Genomic DNA, 27,500 nt, shown 5'->3' with positions numbered 1-27,500 from the left:
ACAGAAAACTCCGATTGGACAGATAGTCTAGCTAGCTGTCTGGATTTACCCTGCAGAGATCTGAGGAGCAGTTAACCATAGTCCTCACAAATCCACCAGAGGTTAGAACGCCAACACAAAGGAAGAGGAAGGTCACGGACATCTGGTCAAAAAGAAGCACAATCCCGTAAATTAAACGTCGTCGATATAGACTAGCACAGTAGTGATCGGGCAGTGGAGCTGCGGTATCAAAGTCCCACCCATACACCCATCTGACCAATCACGAGCCAATCCCAGCATTTGTGTTGTTTCACCCTGTTTTTATAGCATTAAATAACTCATAAAAACCAAACTTATCAGAAATTAAACACTTGGAACAAATATCAGCGTGATCAGAACTACCTAAAATGACAGAAACCATCTTTGGGAAAAATGTTTTGATGTGTAATTAGATTTTTTTTAGTTTGGCCTATGTCCTATGCGGAGTTTATGACCTATACTGCAGCCAGCCACCAGGGACTGATCCAGATGTTTTGGCTTCACTTCATACAGTCTTATGCCTCAACTCCTGATCTAAACACACACATCTGCTATGATGCAGTGTATGTGTTCCGGTGTGCATGAGCACTGATGTGTGTGTCCAATGAATGATAGCGTTGTGTTCCTGCAGGTGGTGAAAGAGATGGACAACGAGAAGAGAATCCGTCTGCTTCAGTTTGTGACGGGAACCTGTCGGCTGCCTGTGGGAGGCTTCGCTGAGCTCATAGGTACACGACACTGATTCGCACACAGACTCCCAAACGCCACATCCGTGACTGTTAAAGGGGAACTACCGTCTTTTTCAACCTGTCTAAGTGGCGTAGCAACAGTGCCTCTGCTAAAGATATAATAATGTGTACATTCAATAGTAGTTTTAGACATCTGGCGAAATTTTACGGTGACAACAGAGCAATCCCAGAAGTGGAACGTCGTGTTTATAGACTATAAAAAATGTAATACAAAACAGCTGACATGATGAACCAAAGTCAAGTAAAGACATAGGAATAGGTATCCCAGCCTTCCCATTATTGGTACTAAAGGCTTTTAATGTGAAAAATCAACATAACGTTTCATGTCCCTACCCATTATTTGAATCTCGGCTTTTATACGATAGTCTATGGTTGTTGCTGTTATAATATGTATGTAATTTAACTGTACAATATTGAAGCTTACATTTGATGAAATAACTTCTGTTTTCTTCCCCCGTGCAGGAAGTAATGGTCCCCAGAAGTTCTGCATAGACAAGGTGGGGAAGGAGACTTGGCTTCCAAGAAGCCACACGTGGTAAGCTGCTACCGGATCTGTCAACATGTTAAACATTGTGTTGTAAAATAATCTAAGCCCCAAGATCCACTTTTAGCTTTTCTGACTGATGTTCTTAAAGACCAAATGAAATGTTGAGTTTATTGACCTGCTTTTATTTAAGAGAAAAGCCAAATATCATTGACCATGTTATTGGATGTCTTATAAAGTCGTCTCACTTACAGTTTGGTTGACATAAAAAAGTCAGAAAAAAAGTTCTTTAGCCTTCTTTTTTTTTTTTTTTTTTTTTTTCAGGATTTAAATACATTAAAAGGCCAGTGTAGAAAAAAGTACCAGTCTGGTACTGTACATGATTCCAAATGACACTGATCCCAACTAGGAGGTTACTGAGACTAGGAAGAGTTTGGGATCATTTGTTGTGTAGGACTGAGGCAGCCGAGGGATGGCCACCGTTTAGACAGACTCAAAGTGTTTCCAACACTGACAGAGACATGTCTGCCAATGTCCAACCAATACACTGAACAACACAGTATTCCCAACTATACTGCGTGTACTGTTGACGGACCACGCTCCTTTCAAACTACCCACAAGAAGAGCATCCTCAGACCTGTTAACAGCATCTCTTATCCGTCTCCTGCATGTTTTAAACTCTGAACTGACTTCTGCCTTCTAACGAGGCGATGTAGAGTCCCTTCGTTTAGACACAACAGGTTCAAGAACTCCTCTAGACATCAGTCTATCCTGTTGCTAAACCAAAATCAGTGTGCTGCCAATTCAGATCTGGATCCGAGCATATCCTGAAACATGTATCTTTGCCATGGCTGATGATGTGTCTTCATCTTTGTACTATATGTGTAGTTGTTGTCTAGCTCTGTGTGTATTTTTCTTTTTCTTCTTTTTGAGCAGAGCTGCTCGGGAACGCAAAATGAATTCCAGTTTAAACTGACAATAAAGTTGCATCGTATGGGACCGGTTAGTGACTTATAATGACCTGTCTTTCTCTTCCTGTCTGTCTCTTCCTCGCAGCTTCAACCGTCTGGACCTGCCGCCGTACAGGAGCCTGGAGCAGCTCCGAGAGAAACTCCTGTTCGCCATCGAGGAGACGGAGGGATTTGGACAGGAGTGACGCAGGAAACTGAACACAAGGCCGCTAGAGGAGGACAGTTAATTCAATGGGATAGTTTTTTTGTTATTAATATTTTGCATTTGTTAATCACAGAGCTGAGAAATTGTCAGTCATCTATAGCCCTTCACACCAGTGTTGTGAACTGAATTATGGGATAAAGGTGGAGCTGGGAGATAGAGGCAGAAGAGTGTGTGCGTGCGCGTGTGTGTGTGTGTGTGTGTGTGTGTTTGCGTGTGTGCGTGTACAGTACCAGTCAAAAGTTTGGACATTTATGTTTATGTGGGCTAGACAGGATGGCACATACAGAGAATTATATTTGACTAGAGTCTCACCCCCCCCACCTCCCCGCACATACACCTTTACTCACAGCTTAGAAACACACCAAAACCAGACACCAAGATAGTTTAATGTCAGCAGCGACTCACAACAGCACAGCTACCCCGCAAATGCAGTATAACATATCTACCAGAGAGAAATACTTTTTCAAACATTTTAAAGTGATGAGAGAGAGAGCCGAAGAGTTTGAGAGAAAGAGAGGCAGTGTATGAACGCATGTGTGGGTGTCTCTGTATATGAGAGACAGAACTGTAATCATGAACTAGTGCACCTCTGTAACAGAGGCTAGAGAGATGAGATGTGATTTTATTTTTTATTTTTCTGTTACTTGTGAAATCCAGCATTTTTCTTCTGTACATATCTAAAATAAATGAGATTTCAGTCTTGAGCTGTGTTGATGCTTTTTTATGGAGTTTGATGTGATATATACATATTTTATAAACCAGAGTAAGGCATCGGATTTCAACATTTGTTATTTAAACTAATGAGTTCTCATCTACCACAACAGCAAACCAAGCACTCATGTTTTGGCAGTGGGGCAAAAAAACAGATAAGATACATAAATCTCTCGTGTGTAGTAACCAGAGCTGGTCCAAATTCAGCACACAGTGGTGTGTTCTTGTAGAACCATCCCTAATCCCTCCTGTTGTCCTTGGGTCAAATTTGACCCGTTTTCCAAATTTGTAAAAGTTACAGATGGTTCCATACAACGCTCTTCACAAGTGAAATAAATGATCAGTTCACTATTGGATTTAGGGTTTTTCAATTTTATTGCATTTGAAAAGAACATTGAAAATAGTGAGAAAAATGTCTAAATGCTTCAAAAGAGTCAAAAAAAAAAATCAAAATAGCAACAAAACCTTTTGGGCTCTAGGTGACCACTCGGAGTGAAAGCTGCCCCACATTCATCACAGCTGTACGGCTTCTCTCCAGCGCATTGATGGCGTCAGTTTGGAGCAAAATTAGTTACTTTTGCGTAAGAGATGTAAGTGTATATACTACATATATTGTATAAAATAAAGTTGCATAACAATAACAATAACTTGTAGGGTGGCCTGAAGCCTTTATCATTTTTTTTTGCATAGAATACAAATCTATTCAAATAGCCTAATAATTGTTGGCATGATTTTATAAATCCTGTTTTAATGTTAAACATACATGTGGCACACATCTGTGGATGGCCTTAGTGACTACCTCACATATAAGCCAGTAAGCAGTGGGGAGGCCCCCCTCAGGATCCCAGACCCCGTCTTAGTAAATAAGTAAGTAAATCATTTAAACCAAAGTGATCCTCACAGTCCATCTTGACCCAAACATTAATTTATCTGCTATTCAAAAAGCTTTATTGACGCAGGGACAAATTAATTTTGTATAAAAGTATCATCAGAAAAATGTACTTAAAGTATTAAAAGTAAAAGTACTTGCAGAACTCTCCTCCCATTGTAGAAAGAATCCAACCAGTTGTGTGTTTAATGGTCTTATCATCTCAGCTGGACTTGTAGCCGTTATATTGTTGGCTAGTTTACTTTAGAATCAAACATCAGATTTTATAAACTACATGTGTTCTGTGTGCAGGAATCTGAATGTGTAAAGTAACTAGTAATTAAAGCTGTAACAGATGAATGTAGTGGAGTAACTAAAGTAACTAGTACCTAAAGCTGTAACAGATAAATGTAGTGGAGTAAAAAGTCCAATATTTCTCTCTGAAATGAGTAGAAGTAGAAAGTGGCATGAAAAGAAAAGACTCAAGTAAAGTACAAGTACCTCAACATTTGTACTGAAATACTCGAGTAAATGCACTTACTGTTACATTCCACCACTAAGTTTGTCCTTGGAAGAAATGGCGCCAGTTTGGAGCAAAATTAGTTCCTACTTTTGTGTAAGAGATGTAAGTGTATCCAAGAGCACACAGAGGCTCAGTGTTGTCACGCTGGCTGCAGGCAGACAGCAGCACGAAACGGTGCAACACATTTGACCAAAAGAATCAGTGTGCCAGTCAATGTCTGACCTGCACTGCATATCAGGGAGAGAAGGTCAGGTTAGCAGTAATGGAACTAAGTACATTTACTCAAGTACTGTATTTAAGTCCAAAAGTTGAGGTACTTGTACTTTACTTGAGTTTTTTCTTTTCATGCCACTTTCTATTTCTACTCGGCTACATTTCAGAGAGAAATATTGGACTTTTTACTCCACTACATTCATCTGTTACAGCTTTAGTTACTAATTACTTTAGTTACAATACAACATTCATCTGTTACAGCTTTAGTTACTAGTTACTTTACACATTACGATTTCTGCACACAGAACACATGTAGTTTATAAAATCTGATGTTTGATTCTAAAGTAAACTAGCCGACAATATAACTGCTACAAGTCCAGCTGAGATGATGAGACCATTAAACACACAGCTGGTTGGATCCTTTTCAACACACTACAATGGGAGGATTTTTTTTACTTTGGATACATTTTTCTGATGATACTTACATACTTATACTTAACTAACATTTTTAATGCAGGACTTTTAATTGTAAGGGAGTTATTATTAGTACTTTTACTTAAGTAAGGGATCTGAATACTTCTTGAGAGGGAGTTAGATTTGACTTCTTCCACCGCTGCAGGTGAGAACATTAAGCACATCATGACCTGTGATGAACCTGTAGTCACACCACATTGATACCAACACATCCACTAACAACTCTACTGAGGCAGGGACTCCATTAATTTGTCCCTGCGTCAATAAAGCTTTTTGAATATGAATGTTTGGGTCAAGATGGACTGTGAGGATCACTTTGGTTTAAATTATTTACTTACTTATTTATTAAGATCCTGAGGGGGTTAATATAATACCTACTACGACTGTTTTTGCTTCCTCTACTACGAGGATACAACTTCTGTGCTCCGATTAGTTATATATTAATTACCAATACTGTATCCATCATGAATTTAAGATGTTCAGTTCTAAGGACCTTTATTGTGAAAATACAAGGCCCGGATGTAACCTCTTCGTTTCCTCGAGATGCCTCCAAGCAGCATAGTTGGTCGAAGGAGCTAATCAAAAATATTGTTCATATATTGTTCATGTGACACCTTGACTGTGTATAATACCTATTTTTTAATGCCCGTATACCTTCCCTTGCACGTCCCTGTCCGGTTTAACATGGTGAACGCGGATGAAATCGCCAAATTGTGCTACGAGCGTTTCAAGCAGCTTCCCCGGAGAGGGAAGCCTGAGCCGGGCAGAGAGTGGACCCTGCTGGCCGCTGTTGTCAAAATCAGCCGGAGTGCTGCTGACTCTGACACAGGTTGGACAGCCAAATAACCTACAAGATATTACACATATGTCATTTGCTCATTGTGTCAACTATGTTTTATTAATGGAGTAAAAAAAAACGGCTTATTTTTTTCCAAAACGTTTTTAATTTTAATATCGTCTTTCGTCCACAATATCTAAAAGCAACAAACGTTGACTTTTAACTGAAGTTACTGGTAAAATCGGCACGTAAGAAAAGTAACAATAAGATAACGTTACATTAAATTCAGTAAATGTACCTTAGACTTCAAGGGTGAACAGAACAAATAGTCCAAGTTTAAATGATCAGAATAAAAAAAGAATAATAATGTTCTGCCTATATTTAGTTAGGCTATGCAAAGCAGCAGCTAAACACATCAAAACTAATTAGAACACAAAATCCATCAAATGCCATAGGTAGAATAAGTGGTGTAGTCTAATGCATACTGTACTGTATATATATATATATATATATAAAATCTGCCTTTGGGGAATGGAGGTCATATCATAGTGGGGGGTGTGGCTGTCCTCCCCCAGGGTTATTTTGAGCGTCAACAACTTCATTTTCTGCATTTGGATACACTTTAATGCATCAATTTATGGTGGAAATATACCTTTATTTAGCCTATGCAAAGAAAAAGAACACAGATGACATAAAAAGTATATAAAAAATATAATGGAAATTATGTTGTTGCGTGTCATTGGACATTTTAAGTGGGTATATGGAAATCCTGGAGCTTTCTTTAGTGGGTATACTGCGTATATACCTGCGTATCACATAGACCACACCACTGAATAAGAAGACAAATGTGATGAATTATATTCTATTCCAATTCTTTTTACTCTCTTTTACAGTTGAGAAGGAGGTGGTTTCCCTAGGAACTGGGACCAAATGTATTGGACGGACAGCTATGAGTCCCAACGGTGTGTGGTGTTATTCATGTTACCATAATTCATGTTTTTGGTCTTATTTATGTGCTGAGTACTGCTGTCTCTGTCTTCCAAACACAGAGTTTATTTTGGCAGCACAACCAAATAGAGTTGCCACCACACTGAATATTTTCTTCTTTTCATTTTTGTTTTTGAATACAATGCTGTTTTGCAGTCGTCTGTCTGTATCGGACTTAGATTACAACCAATAAATTCTCAACCTGTGGGTCACACTGACATCCATGACAGCCTGTAAAAGTACAGTCAACAAATCATTATTTGTAACAATAATTCTCTTCATTTCTGAAATACAACCTTAAGGTCAATGTGTTGTTTTTGTTTTTCTGTTATCCATGTAGGTGAAGTACTTAATGACAGCCATGCAGAAGTCATTGCTAGAAGGGGATGTATCAGGTCGGGATTTCTATTACATTTTCTGTGTGTCCCTAATGGCTCGTTGGCTCTGATGCTCCATGCTGACCCTTGACCATCCAAAAAATGGAGTATAGGCTGCTACCATAATGTATGTATATATGTGTGTTTGTGTGTGTCTGTTTTTGTGCATGTTTGTATGTGTTTGTGTGTCTGTCTCTCTCTCTGTGTGTGTGTGTGTGTGTGTGTGTGTGTGTGTAGGTACCTGATCCAGGAGCTGCACAGGGCCGTGAGTGGTGGGGACAGCTCTGTGTTTCGTCAGGCAGATGAGCGGGGGGGGAAGTGGAGGCTTCAGCCAGGAGTTTCCTTCCTCTTCTTCACCAGTCACACCCCCTGTGAGTCCAGTATGCTCCCAGTGCACCAAACTAGTCCGTTAGTTTGACACGACCGCCAGATGATCGACAGGATTTAATCAAGCTATATCATTTGTCATACATTTTTCATGTGTTGCAATTTAGATGTATTAGGGCTGCACAATGTATACATTTTATATCGTCATCGCAATATCAATTGGTGTAATACGCACATCGCAAAAGGCTGCAACATATCGCGAAAGACACTCAGAGATTTTTTTTTTGTTGTTGAAAGAAAATATCAGTAGAAAACTGCACTTTAAAATGTCATTCTTTTTTTATTATTATTATTTTTTTTATATTCATTTCATTTTTAATAAAAAAGTTAGAAAGGATTTCCTTTTATTTGTTTTAAATTCAAAAAGCAATTTATTGTATTTTAGCAGAATACTGAAAGCAGCAGAAATGCAGAGCGGAGTACATTTTAATATCTGTTTATTTATTGCACGTAATATTGTTATCACGATGTTCAACGTTATCGCATATTTTCCTATATCGTGCAGCCCGAATATTTATGTAAGCATATACTGCATTTTGCCTGAGAAGTAGTGCATGGTTTTTCCATGATTACTGAGCTGTTGTATTATTTTTGCTAAATGTTTTTTAATGTTTCTTTACAGTTTCTGATTATGTTAGTTCCTACAAAGAAGAAGTCTGAAACGTCTTGTGTATTACTAGGTGGTGACGCCGCCATCGTCCCCATGATTGACAGCCAGTCCCAGCCCTGCCCCCCTGTCACATCTGTAAAGGGCCATGAAGGAACTGATGCGAGAGGAGACCTGAAAAGAGAAGCTGAGGAATCCAGTGAAGGAAAAAACATGAAACTGCCCCGTCTAGAGGAAGAGGAGACGGCAGAGAAAAATCTAGAGGACAGAGGAGACACAAAACAACCTTTCCTTTCAAATTCATCTACTAGTGAGGATCCATCACAGAGTCCCTCTGTGGAAACTGTCTCACAAGATTCAGCACAGCTGGAGATGAAAACCAGAGGCCCTTCTGACAGTGCAGGACTGCATTACCAGGTCCCAGACATTCACCGAACGGGGGCCAAGTGTGTCTCGGGTGGCCCAGCCGACCCTCTGCACCCTGGGATGGGGTACCACAGCACAGGGGTGCTCCGGGTGAAACCTGGGCGAGGAGAACCCACTCTGTCCCTCTCCTGCAGTGACAAGCTGGCCCGCTGGGGGGTGCTGGGCTTCCAGGGCGCACTGCTGTCCCACTACCTAGAGGAGGCGCTCTACTTCAGCACCGTGGTTGTGGGGAAGTGTCCATACAGCCAAGAAGCTATGCAGAGAGCTTTGGTTACAAGGTAAGGAGTAATGCTGAATAGGGCTGCACAATATCTCGTTTTTTTATCGACATCGCAATATCAACTGGCACAATATACACATCTTGAAAGGCTGCGACATAAAGATGCTCTGAGATTGTTTTGTGTTAGTTGAAAAAAATATCAGTAGAAAACTGCACTTTAAAATGTAAATGTAATTAATTTTTTGTGATGCCTTTTATATTCCTTTCAGTTTTTCAGTGTTTTAATAAAAGAATGTTGGAAATTATTTCCTTTTATGTTTTAAAGGTGCAATATGTAATACTGACAGCTAGTGTTTAAAATATTTACTGCAGAACAAATTCAAAATACTGGAGAGAGCCTTCTCCCCCCCTCCCTCCCTCCTCCCCAGACTCCAAGTTCACGTTGGTTGCCGCAGCAACAATGTTGCTAGACGCTTGTCTCACATAGCCTGACATTACTCCACAGCCCAGCGGAGTAGCTAACGTTAGAAGCCGGCTATATTGACAGTCATGAAAGCCCGCGCTCACGCGGAGCTCTGTACCCAACTGACAGACACACTTTTTTGGCTTAACTTGTGTTGTCTTCCCGTCAACTTGGAAAACACTTTTTTTCATGGTTTGGTTTTGCTTTTTCCAACGTTTTAAATTGTTACATTTTTCTTCTACACATTTTCAGCGCTTATTTCAGCGTCCCATATTTTCTGATATAAAACTTGATAAAAAAATTGAAAACGGGTCAATTTGACCCAAAATCAACACGGCTTAAAATTACAGCAGGAACCTCTAAAAACACGACAACCTGTCCGTCCTCTCCACCTGACAGACAGACACACTTCCTCGGGTTAGAATTACGCTGAGAACCACTAAAAACTACCTTGCCGTCCTCTCCACCCGACTGAACACACTTTATTGTCTTAGAATGACGGCAACAGTTGCTAAACCCACTGCAAACTCAAGGTCCTCTCTTCCCGATTTACTTGGCTTAAAATACCTCACCGTTGTCGGCTCTGGTCATCGGTCCCTGTTTGTTTTAACAGTGTTTGGAGTATTTTGGAGGTAATTGTCCTTCCGTGTAAGGGAATCAGCAGACCTTTTTGAATGTGGTCCTCCTGTACTCCCCAGGTGCTCCCATGTATCGGACCTCCCTGCTGGTTTCTCTGTGTGTCCGCCTGTGCTGCTCCAGTCCAGCCTGGAGTTCCCCTTCAGCCAGGCCCAGACCCAGCTGCAACACAAGGCCGGACAGGGACGAATTTCCCCCTGTGGAGCAGGTAGGATATCACGCATCACTGTGTCTAAGTGACTGATGAGAACAACAATCTTTGACATTGGTCCAGTATTAAGAGAGATCGCTGCAGATATGCATTGTAAAGTTAGGTTAATGTAGAATACCTAAGATTGTTGACTGATCCCAGAACTCTTTCAGCAGAATCAACCGGGGACCGAATTCCTACCTCATATAAGTCATAAATTCATCAATAGAAGAAGTACTTTTTAGGGGCTCAGTGAGTGTTTAGTCTCTAAATACAACCTTGATGTGTTTCAGCCATCAGCTGGTGTAATGTGACGGAGCAGCCACTAGATGTCACTGCCAACGGCTACAAACATGGAGTCACCAAGAAGGCCTTTGGCACCGCTAAAGTCAGGTAGAGGCAGCACTCTCTCACACTCTCATACGTACATTATTATGATAGAAATGTCCAGCTGTAACTATTCCACATTTTGCTATACAATTAATTGTCTCAGAATTAATTGTGATTAACAATATAATTGTCTGTTTTAGTCAAATTTTAAAATATTAGTTTTTTAAACAAATTAAAGTTTTGAATGAATTCCAGGATACATCTTTTGGTTATATTACCATTATGTGACCCAGATAATGTAATAACACAAATAACACTTGTTACACCTAACCCAATAACAATTTAAATAATAATAAAAAATATATAGTCTCACCAATAATCACTTCTAGAATTACAACTTGATGCACATCTAAACAGTCAACTTTTTTTAAATTAAAACATGAAGAATAATGGTTGTATGGAACCATCCCTGTTATTTTCTTTGACAATTTGGTTGAATGTAACCCAAATTTCTGATATAGATGATATTTGAAAATGGGTCAAATTTGACCCAGGGACAACAGGAGGGTTAGCAAAGAAATCAGGATTATTTTAAAAAAAATGGTCAATAAGACATATATGTAATAATTGTTACAGGCCTTTACAAATGATAAGTCACGGTTTACTGAATTTTATCACTATAGACTATTCATTTAGACCAAATTGGAGTGATATGTTTGTGTCTTAAGGTCTCTTCTGTGTAAACTGGAGCTTTTCCATTCCTTCCTGTCTCTGGTAGCAGCCACTGAGCCCTCAGCACTTCCCGACTCCCTCAGGTAACAAACAATAGGCTCTTTCATAATCTCACTGTGGTTTCAAACAGCCTCAAATGAAATCTGAACAACCTGAAAACCCTAATGGAGATCTCCAAACGATGGTCTGGCTTTTATCAATTTGTCCTTTTGGGTAACTCTCATCTCATCTGCTGCTCAAGCATGTCGAATCGACAGTGATGTAAAACCACCCACAGCAATAAGTCAATGGTTATGTATCATAGTCATCACAAGTAACAGCATTATACAAACAAAGTGCAACAGGGCTTAAAGGAATTATACAATCTGGAACACTGAGTGCTGTTACTGCACATACTGGGATATCGTCCCAGGTTTTATTTTTTTGATTATGTTGTCACATAGCCTGCTTGAGATTACACAACAAATTGTGTGTGTGTGTGTGTGTGTGTGTGTGTGTGAGAGAGAGAGAGTTTTGCACATGTATGTGTGCTGTGGCTCTCACTGTGTGGGTTTGTATGTTACATTTAGTGCTCACATTTCATCTTTTAGCCTGTTCACATGGTGTGTGTGTGTGTGTGTGTGTGTGTGTGTGTGTTGTGTGTGTGTGTGAGTGTGAGTGTGAGTGTGAGTGAGAGAGAGATTGCTGAGAATCATCTCCAAAGGGAGAACAGTGGTCTCTCTGTTTATCAGCATTTTAGCAGATAACCTGATCCCAGCCCAGCCTCCACATGGATGGACACACACTCATACTCACTCATACACACACACACACACACACACACACACACACACACACACACACACACACACACACACACACACACACACACACACACACACACACACACACACAGCCCCAGGATACAATGACACCACTTTATACAACAATGGTATGTCTGGTAAAGGGAGAACTAAGGTCAGAGAGTGTCATTGGTCTGCATTCATAGAGTTTTGTGTCTGATAGGACATAATTAATTAAAAAAGAACAGATCCAAGCTGAATAGATTTTGTTCTTAATGCAGTGACTCAAGTAACGTGATTGGCACACATGCCAAGCTTTTAACAGTTGGCCTTTGTACAGCAGACATTTTGACTTGTCATAGTAGAAAAACACAGGGTTTACTGATAACATGAATGATGGCTCAGTGTCCCAGTAAGCCATGGCTGTGAGTGACAGTGAGCCAGCATGAGCAACTGAAGCAGCTACATTCAGCCGTCATTCATTGTATTATTTACATATGTGCTTTTCCTGCTGTGACTTGTCAAAATGTCCTCCAGGTAAAAGGCCTATTTTAAATAAACTCATTCTGTGACTAAGAGAAACCTGGTTACTTTATCACAGGATGCAATTACAAATACAAAACACTGTAAACATTTGTTTACATTTTGTAAATTACATGTAATTTACATTTTGTTAGTGTCAAATCATTGCTGTTTTTTATCTTTTTATGGGTTGATTAATTGACAAGAACATAAATACAGACTATCATCAGACTTATTCTTTTGTAACAATATCAGCATCTATCGCAATGCAATAGCAATAATAAAACCAAAAGCATTAAACTGAAATGCTGTATAAATAAATTCTTACAAAAATAAAAACATGTTGTCAGAGCTATAAGCGAAGCAGTGGAAAAGATACAATTGTGTCATATGTGGCCATGATGGCACGAAAACAGACTTCCATTGTACTCTCCTGCCTAGCACTGGACATCTGTATCCATTCAGAGAGCACTGATGGAATTTCCTCTCTTAGAGTGGAAGGATCTTCCAAAACAGGGACCTATTAACCTTGTATGTAACACACACAACTTTTACTTTTCATTACTTACAGCAGAGAGGTTTGTTAACATGAGCTGGGTTCTTCCCCTCATGCTTTTTTTAAATGTGCATGTGTTCAGGAGAGCAGAGCTGCAGACCTACTGGGACTACAAGCAGGCATCCCAGTTGTTTCAGCAGGCCTGGCAGCAGCTCCACAGCCAGGCCTTCCCTTTGTGGCCACGCAGCGACAGAGATCTCCTGCTCTTCCACTGAACTCCCCACTCTGCAGGGGCAGGGCTAGAAGGGGGGCTAGGGGTGGCACCACCCCCCCCCTCCCAATCCATTGGGCTAGGGTGCTGTTAGTCTATATCCACCACGTTCCACTTCTGGGATCGCACCGGTGCCGCCAGAAATTCCACCAGATGTCCCTCACACCTTCCTCTGTCTCTGTGTTGGTGTTCTAACCTCCGGTGGATTTGTGAGGACTATGGTTAACTGCTCCTCAGATCTCTGCAGGGTAAATCCAGACAGCCAGCTAGACTATCTGTCTAATCTGAGTTTTCTCTCGCACGACTAAAACTACTTTTGAACGTACACATGTTCCACCAAAACAAGTTCCTTCCTGAGACTATTTAGCAGAGGCACCGTGGCTCCGTCCGGAGCTTAGCACCGCCCAGGGCGATTCTGATTGGTTTAAAGAAATGCCAATAAACCAAAGCACGTTTTTCTCCAATCCCAGAATGCTGTGTGGACTAGTCAGACCTTCCTCCACAGCGCTGTGGAGACTGTCAAGGTCCGACTTGTCTGTTGGTTTTTTTTTAATCAATTTTTCAACATACAGAACAAACAATATTTGTGCTGCTGCGCTTTTCCATAGGTCTATAGTCGATGATTTGGCTTTGTTAATCCTTGCTGTAGAGAGCTCAAGCATAAGTATGTCTAGAAAATAAATAAAAGGTCAGCCAGCTTTGAGGCCCGGATGAATATTGTTTGGCTATATTTGGGTCTCCCCTAGCCCAGGATGTTACTGGTTGCAACAGCAGGACACCTGTCATGCTGTTCATAGGGGTTGATGACTGCTGTTCAGTGTCCTCAGATGACCGTTTAATTTCACAATGTGGAACACGTTACTGCAGCTGGCTGGTGTTCAGGCTCTGAAAACACAGCTGGGCGTACCTGGCTGCGAGAGGACAATGTTCCGGGTTCAACTTCCTAGTCCTAGTTTAAATGATTCAAGATTCAAAAGATTCAAAATCCTTTATTAATCCCACAATGGGGAGATTCACACTGTTGCAGCAGCAACAGACGGAGTGTAGAGAATAAATAGAAAAATAGTAAAAATGCTCTCCTAGGGCTGCAACTAACTATTATTTTCATTGTCGATGAATCTGTAGATTATTTTCTCCATTAATGGATAAGTTGTTTGGTCTATAAAATGTCAGGACATGGTGTAAAATGTGGTTCAGTGTTTTCCAAAGTAGTAGTAGCATTTGTAGTTTTTTATTTAGTCATAAAAACAATACTTATATACATGTCACAGTGTAAACTCAAACAGTAAATAGTGACTGAAAGGATTAGGCTGAAGCAACAGCTAACACATGCCTATCCTATGTTCTTATCAATTAAATCGATTAAATCTACCCAAGATAGAAGTAAAGACACAAGATAATTGATCACCCTGATTTGTAACCCTCAGAGATAGCATTACAAACCGTTTTCTTAAAAACCAAAAGAGTGTTTCCTTAAGCCCAAGATGACGTCGTCAAAGGTCTGGTTTTGTCCACAACTCAAAGATATTCAGTTTTCTGTCCCAGAGGAGAGAAGAACCTAGAACATATTCACATGTATCAAGCAGGAATCAGAGAATTTGGACTCCCTCTCTTTTGGACTCTCCCTTTTGATTCCGGTTCTTTGAGTGGTGAAGTTGAAACGGGTCACATACTTATTTCACAGATAAGAGGACCATGTTATTTAGATTCAATGGTGATTTACAGTTTTACCAGGCTTTTTCAACACAAACCTGCCGCTTACTGTGCTCAACACAACACGGGCCTGGAAGTATGATGGCCGCTACGGAAACCAAAACTTATCTCACTCATGGAGACAAAGAATACGTTGAAGCTGCATCATTTTCTGCACAACACACCAAATCAGTGTTAACTGAGGCTCTCCTGTGTTATTGCTCTAGCTCAGCAGATTCCACTACAGCTCAGCTAACACTGAACAGCACGTTGCAAGTTCTGACCAGGAAACTTTACGACGGGTGCTTAACGTCATCGTCATTGCTCAGCAGTAGAGAGTTTGGGAGATTTAAAGGTCTTGTTTTGAAGTTGCTTTTTTAAGTTTTCTTTGTACTGTGGGCATACGTTGACTGCAAATACCTGGTGATGCCCACAAAAATAACCCAATTATCTCTATTAATTACAAGGTTTTCACACAACAAGCCTTTTTATGTTGACAGAATTTGGGCGGAATAATGTAATGGAAGAATGTTTTCTTTTTAAAGGCCTTTGAGATGACATACTTTGATTGAAGTTCATGTTCATGAATAAAACACGTGTTATTATTGGCAAAGAGTTTTCTAGATTAAGACAAAATGTTGTTAATAGTTGAGCCTACTGAGCTGGGAGCAAGCTGCAGACATGTGTCTACGCTTTGACATTTATTTTATTTTACTTGTGAAGAGCATTGTGTGGAACAATCCTCTTTATTTTTCTGAAAATTTGGTTCCCACTTTGAAACCCACTTTTCAGATAAAGAAATTTTAAAAAGAATTGGGCAAATTTGACCCGAGGGTTAACACAATATTGATGATTGGCTTACTAAGTAAGGCAGCCATTCAAAGTTAAGCTTAAAGATTCACTTTTTCTATCACGTAAAACATGATGTGTGTGTGTATATAATATATATATATATATATTCATCTATTTTCATGTATCCAGCCCAGTTTAATATGCAACTAAATCTTTCCATGTTTAATATGCAACTAAATCTTTATACAGTATATCTAGTAGGGGGTCCCTGCTCCGTCTCTCTTTCAGTTACGGGGGTCCTTGGCCTGACCCTCTGATAACTTACCCCCACCCACATCTTGTGTTTAACAAGATGCTCTAACTTGCTTTTACTGTGACTTTATCGTTGGCCTGTGGAGTTTTTTTTTTTTATTTACAGTGTTTCTTGTGTGTCCTCTTTCATTTTGAACAAACACAAGGTGAAAGTATAGTGACATTTTTAAATAAAACAAACACCTTACGATTCATTTTACATTCATTTTTATTGGTCAGGTCTCCCAGCTACCTTACCTTTTTCAAATATCTAAAATTCCTTTATGTCTTTAAGATATATTTAACAATCATACAATACTGATGAAATAAAAACAATACTGAATATCATAGCATTCCATCGTTATATTACACATCTACATACCATGTTTAAAAGCCTGAATCAGCTTTTGTGGTGCACAAATATGAACACTTCAATGGGTCAAGTAAAGAATACGCCTCACTCGGATTCAGCACCAAAAAGAAGAATGACACCCATGCAGCCAAAGACCCGAGCAACACTTTACTTGAAGTCTTTTTATGAACCCACAAATCAGCTGAGAGCCTTGTGTATTTTAATCATTAACATATAAAAAAGGGACAAAATAAGCAGGGACAAATGCGGTGTATCTCTATTTCATTCCGTTTTTTGCAGCAGTACAGTAGAAAACACGGAAATAAATACACATTAGGCTGATGTGCACCTCTCAAAAAAATGTAATTACAAGTCACGGCGACACACATAGCTCAGCCGTGGCTTGGTAGCGTTGCATTTCGGGAGAGGGTTAACTTCTCCTGCTCCAGATCTCCCACCGTGGTCCGAAAGAACAGGGGAGACACTTTGTTTCTCTCACTAGGACTCTAGAGTCAATACTCACTCTGAAGATAATCACCATCACTCTCTCACTCACTCACTCTACCACACACTGCACACACACACAGGCTCTGCTATTCCAAGTATACACTTCAGGCCACTTAGTAGGCTACGGCGAAAGCTGTGCGTGGAGCCTCCGCAGGACCTTAAATCACGCTTAAGAGGTGCAAAAAAAAACAGAGGATCAGTCGCTCAGCAATGTAAATTCTGTTTTCCTGAACCTTAACTGCTGAATCGGAAGCTAACTTCAGCATTGTTTATAAAAATGTCACAAATCGACACAGTAAACTTCAAGTAAAGTGTTGGATTTCATAAGCAGGTCAATGCGGTTTATGTCATGCTGTTGGCCAACGCAATGTTTAAATACATAACAGCCAGGCTGGGAAGTACTGAGTAACATCCTAGGGACAGGGGCTGGACCATGGCCCTGAGCTGGACACACTATACCAGGGGCCATTTGAGCCTTGATGCCGGCACCCATAAAAAAGTTTTCAGAAAATAGTGCTTGTCAGCCATTAGTTAAAATCACATAAATCTCTAATTTTCAAAAGTTATTGATACTGCATTTTGGAAATGTCGGCTTCACCATGGATACATTTACGACTTAATGTGTAATACCCCCTGCCCTTTGTAGTGACGGCCCTGTGGCTCAGCATTAAAGGAGGTTTTCTAAGAATTGTTGGTGTCTTTCTAGTTACATAATTCAGTGTTCCCCCTATCATGGTGGTCCAAAATGATGTTAAAATGCACAGTTAGCACAGTAGAATAACATTTAAATTTTTTTTAAAAAAAGACATTAAAAGGGATCCTAGAATTTACACTGGCTGCCTCCTTACTGGCAGCTTACAGTCATCCACCATCATTCACCATCTGGATAGCATGAGCTGCCTTCTTTCAAATGCTTCTAGTTGTTATCATAGCCTATCGTAGTGCTGCGTGTACCTGTGGCTTTAAAGTTAAATACTGAAGTTTTTATACATGATATGAAAGAGCCACACAAATACATCCATAATGTGGTTAGCTAGTCACATGGTTATAGGGTTTCTTTCTCACTTCAGCTGAACACAAATATCTGTGACAACAAAGCTGGACAGAAAGAAAATAGAGCATGATTGGGTAATGAGCAATAATTGGTGTGTGTGTGTGTGTGTGTGTGTGTGTGTGTGTGTGTGTGTGTGTGTGTGTGTGTGTGTGTGTGTGTGTGTGTGTGTGTGTGTGTGTCAAAGCCTAAATTAGTTTTGTTTTTTTGTTTTTACTTTAATACTGATGTTGATACTTGGAAAATGAATATCTGACGTGCCTATAATGTGCGTTGTTATTCTTATTTTACGGCAGTGTTAACAATATTTCTCTCCACAACTTTTAAACAGCAATCATGACAAAGGACCAACCATTGGGTCAAGCATTTCTTGACACTGATGATCATCTGAGTCTGCCACGTTTGTTACTTGTTTGTTTATTGTAGCATTTTGGTGTCATTAATTTTCACCATTTTCTAGTATCAAAAATTGACCATAAATAACTGTGCCAAGTGTGAAGATGCATTACTTGAAAGTGCCAATGTTTGAAACATTGTGCATTAGTATACAGTATGGTGTGTGTGTGTGTGTGTGTGTGTGTGTGTGTGAGAGAGAGAGAGAGAGAGCGTTAGCCTCGTGTTGTATAAAAGGTCTTGTAACCAAAGGTGTTTTCTCCGCTGTAGGCCACGTACAGAAAGCCGTCCTGGTCCTTCTCCTTGTCGTACAGCTGGCCCATAGTCAGACTGCAACACACAGCAGAAACCAGACTCTTATTAGATCACACACTCAGTCAAGTAGAATCGATTATATTTGCATCTCCTATATGGGTTGTGAAGATGAACGTTGCCAGATTGTGCCGATCTACAGAATTTTTCAGTCAGTTTTCCGTGCTAAAACCTAAAGCGTTCCCGAAGGACAAAAGAAGTTGTAGGTTGTTTCCATTCATACAATAAATATTTCATTATTCATGTCATTTCTAATTTCAAAGCCTCTCTTTGCATCATCCATCCTGCTTACGGGTTAGAGCCCAACCAATTTTTATTATTTATTTAACCAGGAAAGACTTGAGATTAAAAATCTCTTTTTCAAGAGTGTCCTGACCAAGACAGGCAGCAGTACAACCACACATACACAAACACAAGATACACAAAAACATAAAACAACTGAAACAGCAAATCCCTCAAAGTCAACTACAATCCTAAATACACCAGGCAAAACATCTGCAGCCAGATATGGCCGCCTCCAAGTCAATCAACATCCTCTTAAAATCGACCAATGAGAGCAGCTCGGTAAGTTTCATGGATTTCTGTAACTCGTTCCAGGTAGAGGGTGCAGCAAACTGAAAGGCCTTTTTCCCCCCCGCTCAGTTCTAACCTTTGGAACAGACAGAAGGAAATGATCCTGGGAACCAAGAGCGATCGATCTGAGCGTAGGAGAGTGTAGGTGCTGTCTTGAAATACTGAAAAAAAGTGGTCAGGGATTGCTTCATCACGGCTCTCACAGACGCTTTATCCCCGCCCTCGGCATCCGATACCGAAACCACAAGGCACTCACGCACTAGCATGCATGCACCACTGGACCGGCTATCAAAAGAAAGAACAGAGAAGCTCAAATTACAACACACACAAACAGAGGGAGTGTGACATCATTCTCTGCTCAGGATGCCATTACTCAGCTATATATTTATGTAGCAAATACTTGTTCACTGCTATTTTGAATTGTTCTGAATGTCGAGTACAACCCCTTTAAGTGTAACTTAAAGACATCGACACATCTACCTAGGACATCTACACTGGTTGACAGATAAAGAAAGCCAGCTGTATAATAAAGGACCCTGGACACTGCCTGTTCTCTCCTCTCCCCTCCTTACTCCATACATAGAGCAAAACAAATCGGCTGAAAAACAGCACTCTTGTTGTATTTATTCAATTTTTTTACACACTGCTGAAGAGCTGCTAAACCTTTTTCATTGTATGTCTGTCTATCTATCTATCTATCTATCTATCTATCTATCTATCCATCCATTCATCCACCCATCCATCGTTTATTAGCTAAGATATTAAGTGAATACACAGCAGAGTTTGCTGTTTTGTGAACCGTATCTAATAGCTGGAGCAGGAAAAGTTATCACTTTGTGGCATGTTGGTGACAGTAAACAGGACACATCAGAAGCCAAATAAACAGACAGGCATACTCGTCTACTGGCAATAGGAAAGGAGTCTATCACCTACTTTCATCAGGTTTTTCCGTGTTTAAAAAAAAAAATTGCATATACACGCCAATTTTGGTGGGAAAAGGGTATAATACAAAGGTCTGGGAAGCAGCTCAGAATTCTCATCACATGAGTAAGTAAATAGCTGTGAACAGTAAAATGGTGGGGTTTGTGATCAATGTGAATTGAGAGTGCAGGTGTGGCTTCATCCTCTTTTACAGGGAGATTAATTCCTCCAAACCCAGATGGATAGATAAACACAATGCACATGGTACACAAATGAGTGGGGAAGTATGACCACCTTTAACTGCATATCACTTAAAGAAGGCCAGGGCCTCACAGTACATGATTTATATAATCAATAAAATGTGGTTTTAGGGTGATTGTAGGGCTGGACCCGATTGTTGAAAAAACGTGCATGCAGGCTGAAATTCACTGTGGTGTTTTGTCGGGATTAAGCCGCTAGCCGCTGGCTAATTAACGCAGCACTATGTCCTCCATCTCAGCCAAGAACGGAGAAATGTAGAGTTACACGCAAGCTGTTTTGCTGTGTTGCTCTCACCTGGATTGGGGGACAGTTTTGTCGACAAAGAGGAAGATGGCTTTCTCTGAAGGCAGCTGGATGCGTTTCCTGATGATCCACATGAACTGGGCCACTGTGATGTCAGAGGGCACAAGGTACTTCCTCTTATCAATGTCCACTATCTGCGAGCCCGACACCTTCTCCACTATCACCTGGAGCACATAGATTAACAGAAAACAGGGCTATTAACACTGTTTGGTATGGCATGGGTTACATACATGCTCTAATATTGAGATCCACAGTTTTGTTCACTGCTGTAACAGAACCTATATGGCCTTTATAGGATATACCAATATCAGTTTGTCAGTTGAACCCATAGTACTTCAGCCAAGTATTTACAGGCTTACAACTGCGTCAGGACAGGAGTGAGTCATTATTAAACATATTGGTTGGTTTCATTTAACATGTAACAGCCAAATCCATATTAAACCAGACATTTAAAAGAGTCCTGATTATTTACATGGAGTCTGGTGGGTTTGGCCATGCCGATTTCAGGACTGTTTCTGGTTAAACAAAAAGGATCTTACTCTTTAACAAAAAGTCTATCTATCAAGGCTGTTTTTACCATTCACTCATTCTCTTCTTTTCCACCCATACCTGTCATTTACTCAACCAGACACTCACTCCTTATCTCTTGACTCTCTGTCACTCACTCGATCTGTACCCTTAACCCCCATCCCACTGCAAAAACACCCCCTTCCCCCATACTCACTGGTACTCTGTCAGGATATTTGTTTCGTATTTTGGCTGACTCCACACATCGATGCTCTGAGGGAGAGACAGGAAACAAACAGGAAGTCAGGATTAAAGGGATGAGTGAGGCCTCTTGGGAGCCTCTTCTCTCGCAGTCTTACTGCCAAATACAGCCAAGCCTTGTCCGATCCAATGCTCCATATGAAAGATCAAGCGCAGCGTGAACGGACAGAGGAGCGGAAGCTTTGTACAGCATGCAACTATACACCAAGTCAAAGTGGGATTATCTTCATACAGTCTTTATTAAATGATACTAAACATTGTGGTACTTATAATCTAAAGAGTGACAGTGCTTCTTCTTCCAGTAGGCCTACATGTATGCTTTGTTATCAGGACCTGCAGCAGGCAGACACTGAACAGAGGCCAGAGAGGGGAGGCTGAGGTGATGGGTGATAAGATGTGGCAGATCCATTTAGGTTCAACACTTTGCACGCTTTCATTAGCCCAGATAAGAGGCCTACTTTTAGAAACATCTCTGCAAGACCAGCAGCAGTGTTTCTTTAAACAGCAGAGAGAAGGTTATCTGAAGCCAATATGAATTTAGTTAAGCTAAAAGGAGCTGAAGAGCTAAGTGACAGAAATGTCACTTATTGAGCTCTAAAACAACCTGCTTCAGCTATGTGAGTATGGAAGAGAACTTCACACCAAACTCAGTTCAAAATGAATGTTCCCCCTGAAACCTTAATATGTTACTGTTAGTGGAACAAGTTACAAGCTCTGGAACAAATACAAAGATAATACTCATATTCAGCATCTGTGTAATACACGGGCTCTACTAATTTACTAATAATCAAAAGTCGTGCTCTTTTTTTATTTGCTTTGCTTGACATTTTTTGCTGTCTTTTGTCAGTAAAATATACCCCGATACCAAGCAGTGTGAAGCAATGCAAAAAGTTCCTATTCAAAGTAATGTTGAGAGAAAGCTTCTTGGTGGAGTCTTTTTGCCTAATAACTAGCCTACTACACTAACCCTTTTCTACCAATGTAAGCAGAAGACATTCAAGTCAGATGCTCGAATGGAATTTGGCGAGGAAATGACTCCATGCAAAAGAAAGACACGTCTCAGGGATAAAAACAGCTGACTAACATATCAGCAAGATTAAAGGTGACAGCGGTCATTTGACTTGGAGGAAAAACGCGCTAGCATTTGTTGCTAGTCATGCAACGTTAGCAATTATGTATCAGTCATCTGCTGGCTGCGGTGACCAACATGCATACTGCACCTATGTGTAATTATATGGCAAAACCGCAGAGAGAGCAAAACAGAAAGGAGGGCGCATGACATGACACGAGCATCTCTTGTTTCATAACAATCCAAACCCCTTTACCCAGGGAATGGTCCTCTTTAAACATCCATTTCATCTTTGCTGGATCCCCGCACTGAGGCGTGATGGCACAGTCGAAAGGCGGGTTTCTAAATCCGCGGATAATGTCGGCGTAATGTCCAAAAATGCAGACAAAAGCGATCAAAACAAAACGTCAACAACTGTCTCTTCTGCCCGAACAATCCAACTGGCCGTCTAGCTGGGAGGTGACGTCACCGTCCGACAGAGGGGTGGTGAAAAATGATGCTACCTTCAAGTTCTCTCGGAAATAATAACAACATCAATTGAGCCCTCAAACAATTAGACTTGTATATGTATATGTAGAAATACTCAGATCTTTTAAAATAAAGTAGCAATTGTACACCTAAAGGTAAAGCTGGTAAAGGTGGAGCTAATTTTAATTTATTTATATATTGTTGGCCAATTACTTTACCGAATGCTGGGTAGCTTGTCAATTTCTCCCAGGGGACCAATAAAGCCTTTTTAATAAAATAATATCCTAATTTATTTATGGATTATATTTTGTATTACATGGTAATTAATAACTAAAAATGTCAGATACATGTAGTGGCGTAAATGTTTTGCCTATGAGATGTAGTGTAGTAGAAGTATGAAGTACAGTAGCAGAAAAAAGGGGGCCACTGAGGCGGCACATGTACCTTACCAGATTGTTGTGCTGCTGCTACGCCCCTGCTCCCACTCAGCGAAAAGAAATACAGTGTTGTTGGCAAAATGAATTGCTGGCACTTACATTGAAATAGAAACCAATGATAACACTAATAATCGACCCAGCTAATTTAAAATAAAAGTTTATTTGTATTTGGTTTCACTTGTTAGCAAAATACCTTAGGCCGCAAAAGTAGCTAATTTAGGCTATTTCTATGGGATAACCCTTTTCTTCTGGGATAACCATGTGTGAACACTCCCGAATGGTCTTCCTGTTCGTCCTTTTTTACCGGCACTGCTTGAACGCAGCATGACTGTTACCGTTAGCCGCCATGGCAACCGTGAGATGCTAAGCTAAAACCTATGGCTAAAACATGGCGCGGTGTATGGTAACGTTACCATCATAGACAGTATATAAGGTTACCATAGACTGTAAATATGGTACTGGGGGCTAACGTAAATAGCATGTTGATACGCTAGCTACGTTTTGTCAAAAATACGCTCTCGATTACTTAACAAAGGTTTATCTGTGTTTGTCTTGCAGTTTGTTGTTGTGAGCGCATTTGCTCATGTTACGTTACCATCTATGCTAGCTTGAGCATTGACGTTAACTAGCTAGCTAACGTTAGCTGGACTTGATAACACATAACCCTGGAGGCTACGAACGATATTCATATCGTTACCCATGGCTTTCTATGAAGTCTATTCCCACCCGGCTTTGATTCGGTACAAAACGAGTGTTTGCACTAAAGCCACTCTGTTTCTGGTCGTTGTTTTGTGCCTCACCTACATCCCACCTCTGCTCGTTGCCTACAGGAGCCAAGGTAAAGTAACTCGCTGTAACGTTAGCTAATGATGTCAAACACTCTCTGAACTAGCTACTATGACCGTGGCTCCTGTCGCTATTGCTAAATGAGAAACTTTATATATGTCCGGGTGACAAGTGTGAGTTAAGTACGCCGAAACGCCAACGCTTTTGTTAAAGAAGTAGAAATGCAGCAGCAGTGGCAGCAATAACTGTCCTGTCCTGTTAGTGGTGTCCTGAGGAGTGTCCCGGGACAGTCAGACACTGTCCTGTGACTCCCATGACTGTCCCGGGACAGTCAGACACTGTCCTGTACACTGTCATCATGTCACACACAGACAGTGGGAGTCACAGGACTGTCTGGGTGTGACAGGACAGTGTACAGGAGAGTGTCTGACGGTCCCGGGACACTCCTCAGGACACTACTAACATGACCGGACAGTTCTCTAGAAATGCTTGCTCGCTGTTAAAAGCCATGTTATTTTAGGTTTCTGGATAAAAAGAAGCACTTATGAGGAACAGCCGGTTGTGAGGTTTCAGTACCAGACTCTGCTGGTGGCAGCAACCAGTACTCAGGGAGACTACGTCGCCTGGAGCACCTTTCCCCATCTAAACAACATGCTTGGTGCCAACCTCCGGATGCCTGCTGTCTCTGTAAGAACATACTCACCGCAGCTTCCTCAAATGTGCAAGTGTCCCGCTTGTCATTTTTATTAATAGTACAGTGGATTTGAGAAAGTCGTTATCAGACTAGCAACCTACTATGATTGCAGTATGTACTATGTTTTTTTTCTTCTTCTTTTCTGCAGGTGCGCGAAGAGGACCAGAACCAGGATGGGAAGTTGGACCTCCTGATTTTTCAACTGGAGCTACCTCTAAAACCTGAGGAACAGGTGTACAATGTACAACTGCTGCTCACCTTCAGCTACAAGCTCTTTGTATGTATTCCACTGCAGTACCTAGTCTCACAGTATATACATATATGAAATTCTTTCAAAGAAATTTCAATTTCAATTTCAAAGCTCTACTCAACCTGATGGCAGAAAGTAATGACAGACAATCTTCACTCAGACAAAATTCTGATCACGTTGTAGCTAATATTATAATTTACAACAATTTTAAATAACATTACAATGGCATTCATACATTTTTAATGTAGCCTAACATTTTTTGTAACCAAAAACTGATTTAAGGATTAAGTAAAAAAATGTTGTCATTGCGGTAAAGTCTTAGAAACAGCATTTGTTCAACAGTGTGTGTGTGTGTGTGTGTGTGTGTGTGTGTGTGTGTGTGTGTGTGTGTGTAAAATAATGAGTGAAAAAAATTAATTAACAAAGTAATTCTTATTCCTCCTTTACAATTTAGTAAAGGATGGCTTTAGGACACAATAGCTATTAAATTTAATGAGCCACAGATCCTCTCCTGTGTGTATGTATGTATATGTACAGCCTGCCAACTGCAGTACGACACCAGGCCCATCCAGGCCAGCCTTAGTCAATGTTCCAGCTAAAGTAAAGCATATTATGTTGTTGTGTTTTCCCAGCGGATGTCCACAGTGGTGATGCAGAGCCTGGCTTATGTGCAGCACTCTTCTTCTGTCCCCGGAGCTAAGCTGTTCATCAGTGGAGACCTGAGGCTGATGCAGAGGACCCCCCTGCCTCACCGGGGACTGTACAACATTTACAACGTGAGTGGAGTCACTAGCCATGTTTCCATCCACATGATTTCATGAGAATTAAGTAATATCGAATGAAAAAAGTCTTTTGGAAACAGTTAAATTCAATAGAATTTCATGAATATCGACATAGTTTGTACGTTCGATCTCATCAGATTTTATCTTAATTGCTAAATGGCTTATGCGATAAACACTGATGGTTATTTGCCAAATAAATAATGAATTGCAATTATGTTTTAGGTCATTTTATGGTTGCAACCCACCATAACACGAAGAAGAAATAGTTTTAGGTCATTTTTGCTTTCTTTGCAGACATGGCGGGTGTCAACAAAGACAGATATAAGTAGACAAACAAGAAGACGAGATTCTTTTTCTATTTAATTTACAAGTGAAATATAACAGCGATTTTAGATAGCAAAAATCTAAGAAATGGCATAATTTATCTGCATCATCATAGTGATGTTCTGATAGCATCGTTGTTGTCTTATTATAGCTTGATATGTTGCTATCATCTGGCCATAAGCACTATTATATCTTGTGCAATATTAATCATTTGTAGGTAGACCGCGCAATCCCTTTTGGCTAGCAAACTTTGTTAGCAAATGTTAGCTTGATTGTTCTGCGATTCAGTGTGAAAGTGAATGGAATCACAGGTTTTTATTCGCTTTAAAGCCGTTGGATGGAAACACACTTCCAGCGGCTTTATTCGCATACATGTTTTTAGCGAACTTCAGATAATTCGAAAGACAAGTGGATGGAAACTAATAGCTACAGTCTTTCTCTCTTTCCACCTGTTCTCTTTCCCTTGTTTTCTCCTTTTCCTTTTGCATCAAGACCAATTCAAGTAGAGCAGCCTTTGAAAAAAATATTTGGACACACAGTGAGACTCTACAGGCTACATTGTCCAAGGCTTGAGCAGAGCCTGGCAGAGCACTGCAGGACGCTGAAGCTGAAAACAACCAATGAAAGAAAATTAGTGAAAGGGACAATTTATGAATGGGAGAAGGTGCGATAGCGAGCCAGGAACTCAGGCAGTGATTGGTTGGATGAGATGAAATGGGAGGTACATGTAATAGAGGAAAGGAGAGATTGAACTACAGTCAACAATGCAGATAAAGTCTTGACACCAGTGTTATCATTTCACTTTTGCAAACTTCCAATATCACAGTCCAAGAAAAGATTTCTCCAGCTTTCAATTTGAATTTGTTGACAGATACTTAGCCAGGTTACTCTGTAACCAATGTGATTTAAAATGTCGCAAAGTACAAAACTTCAAACAAAACATACTTAAGTAAAAGTAAAATTTAAAACTACTTTAAAAAGTAAACATACGGGAAAAAACTACTCAATTACAGTAGCGTGAGTCATTGTAATTAGTTACTTTCCACCTCTGATA

The 27,500-nt window shown here is 40.3% G+C and overlaps 4 protein-coding genes across 9 annotated transcripts in view; 3 read left to right on the top strand and 1 right to left on the bottom strand.

Moving 5' to 3' along the window:
• wwp2 (WW domain containing E3 ubiquitin protein ligase 2) overlaps positions 1-3,131 on the top strand; it is a 56,147-nt gene extending 53,016 nt beyond the window's left edge. For all 4 annotated transcript variants that reach the window (XM_028586027.1, XM_028586028.1, XM_028586029.1 and 1 more), the window contains 3 exons: positions 650-746; positions 1,230-1,302; positions 2,308-3,131. In XM_028586027.1, the coding sequence (XP_028441828.1) occupies positions 650-746; positions 1,230-1,302; positions 2,308-2,407 (270 nt within the window). In that variant the 3' untranslated portion in view covers positions 2,408-3,131. The remainder of the gene's footprint in view (positions 1-649; positions 747-1,229; positions 1,303-2,307) is intronic.
• Positions 3,132-5,748: 2,617 nt separating this feature from the next.
• On the top strand, positions 5,749-13,515 carry adat1 (adenosine deaminase tRNA specific 1). Of its 2 annotated transcripts, none has more exons than XM_028585913.1 (9): positions 5,749-6,045; positions 6,888-6,956; positions 7,322-7,376; positions 7,596-7,729; positions 8,426-9,056; positions 10,160-10,305; positions 10,581-10,680; positions 11,346-11,432; positions 13,292-13,515. In XM_028585913.1, exons 1-9 carry the CDS (start codon positions 5,859-5,861, stop codon positions 13,422-13,424), a joined length of 1,542 nt encoding a protein of 513 aa, XP_028441714.1. In that variant the 5' UTR covers positions 5,749-5,858; the 3' UTR covers positions 13,425-13,515. The 2 variants fall into 2 exon arrangements, with proteins under 2 accessions (XP_028441714.1, XP_028441715.1); XM_028585914.1 differs by having other exon boundaries at positions 11,396-11,432; positions 13,292-13,337.
• A 5,115-nt stretch (positions 13,516-18,630) lies between these two features.
• Positions 18,631-23,226, bottom strand: gabarapl2 (GABA(A) receptor-associated protein like 2). Of its 2 annotated transcripts, none has more exons than XM_028585312.1 (4): positions 22,962-23,214; positions 21,593-21,648; positions 20,860-21,032; positions 18,631-18,828 (listed from the first exon to the last, which is right to left on the bottom strand). In XM_028585312.1, the coding sequence occupies exons 1-4, from the start codon at positions 22,993-22,995 to the stop codon at positions 18,714-18,716; spliced, it is 378 nt and encodes a 125-aa protein (XP_028441113.1). In that variant the 5' UTR covers positions 22,996-23,214; the 3' UTR covers positions 18,631-18,713. The 2 variants fall into 2 exon arrangements, with proteins under 2 accessions (XP_028441113.1, XP_028441112.1); XM_028585311.1 differs by lacking the exon at positions 18,631-18,828 and adding an exon at positions 19,271-19,668 and having other exon boundaries at positions 22,962-23,226.
• Positions 23,227-23,903: 677 nt separating this feature from the next.
• Positions 23,904-27,500, top strand: part of tmem231 (transmembrane protein 231) — a 5,140-nt gene continuing 1,543 nt past the window's right edge. Inside the window, exons 1-4 of the mRNA XM_028585310.1 lie at positions 23,904-24,448; positions 24,917-25,083; positions 25,239-25,367; positions 25,973-26,116. Coding sequence (XP_028441111.1) covers positions 24,310-24,448; positions 24,917-25,083; positions 25,239-25,367; positions 25,973-26,116 — 579 coding nt within the window. The 5' untranslated portion in view covers positions 23,904-24,309. The remainder of the gene's footprint in view (positions 24,449-24,916; positions 25,084-25,238; positions 25,368-25,972; positions 26,117-27,500) is intronic.

Source organism: Perca flavescens, chromosome 8 (genome assembly GCF_004354835.1).
Source record: "Perca flavescens isolate YP-PL-M2 chromosome 8, PFLA_1.0, whole genome shotgun sequence".
Taxonomy (NCBI): Eukaryota; Metazoa; Chordata; class Actinopteri; order Perciformes; family Percidae; genus Perca; species Perca flavescens.
Note: the sequence above shows the minus strand (reverse complement) of the source record. Positions and strands in the feature narration are given on the sequence as shown.

What these genes read in the sequence shown, in the direction of transcription:
- gabarapl2 (XM_028585311.1), bottom strand. Translation starts at nt 22,995, where the DNA reads ATGAAATGGATGTTTAAAGAGGACCATTCCCTGG. An exon ending in TAAAGAGGACCATTCCCTGG is followed by an intron (nt 21,649 to 22,961) that starts GTAAAGGGGTTT and finishes TCTCTCCCTCAG; the next exon opens with AGCATCGATGTGTGGAGTCA. An exon ending in AATATCCTGACAGAGTACCA is followed by an intron (nt 21,033 to 21,592) that starts GTGAGTATGGGG and finishes TATGTGCTCCAG; the next exon opens with GTGATAGTGGAGAAGGTGTC.
- adat1 (XM_028585913.1), top strand. Translation starts at nt 5,859, where the DNA reads ATGCCCGTATACCTTCCCTTGCACGTCCCTGTCCGGTTTAACATGGTG. An exon ending in CAGAGAGCTTTGGTTACAAG is followed by an intron (nt 9,057 to 10,159) that starts GTAAGGAGTAAT and finishes TGTACTCCCCAG; the next exon opens with GTGCTCCCATGTATCGGACC. An exon ending in GCACTTCCCGACTCCCTCAG is followed by an intron (nt 11,433 to 13,291) that starts GTAACAAACAAT and finishes GCATGTGTTCAG; the next exon opens with GAGAGCAGAGCTGCAGACCT.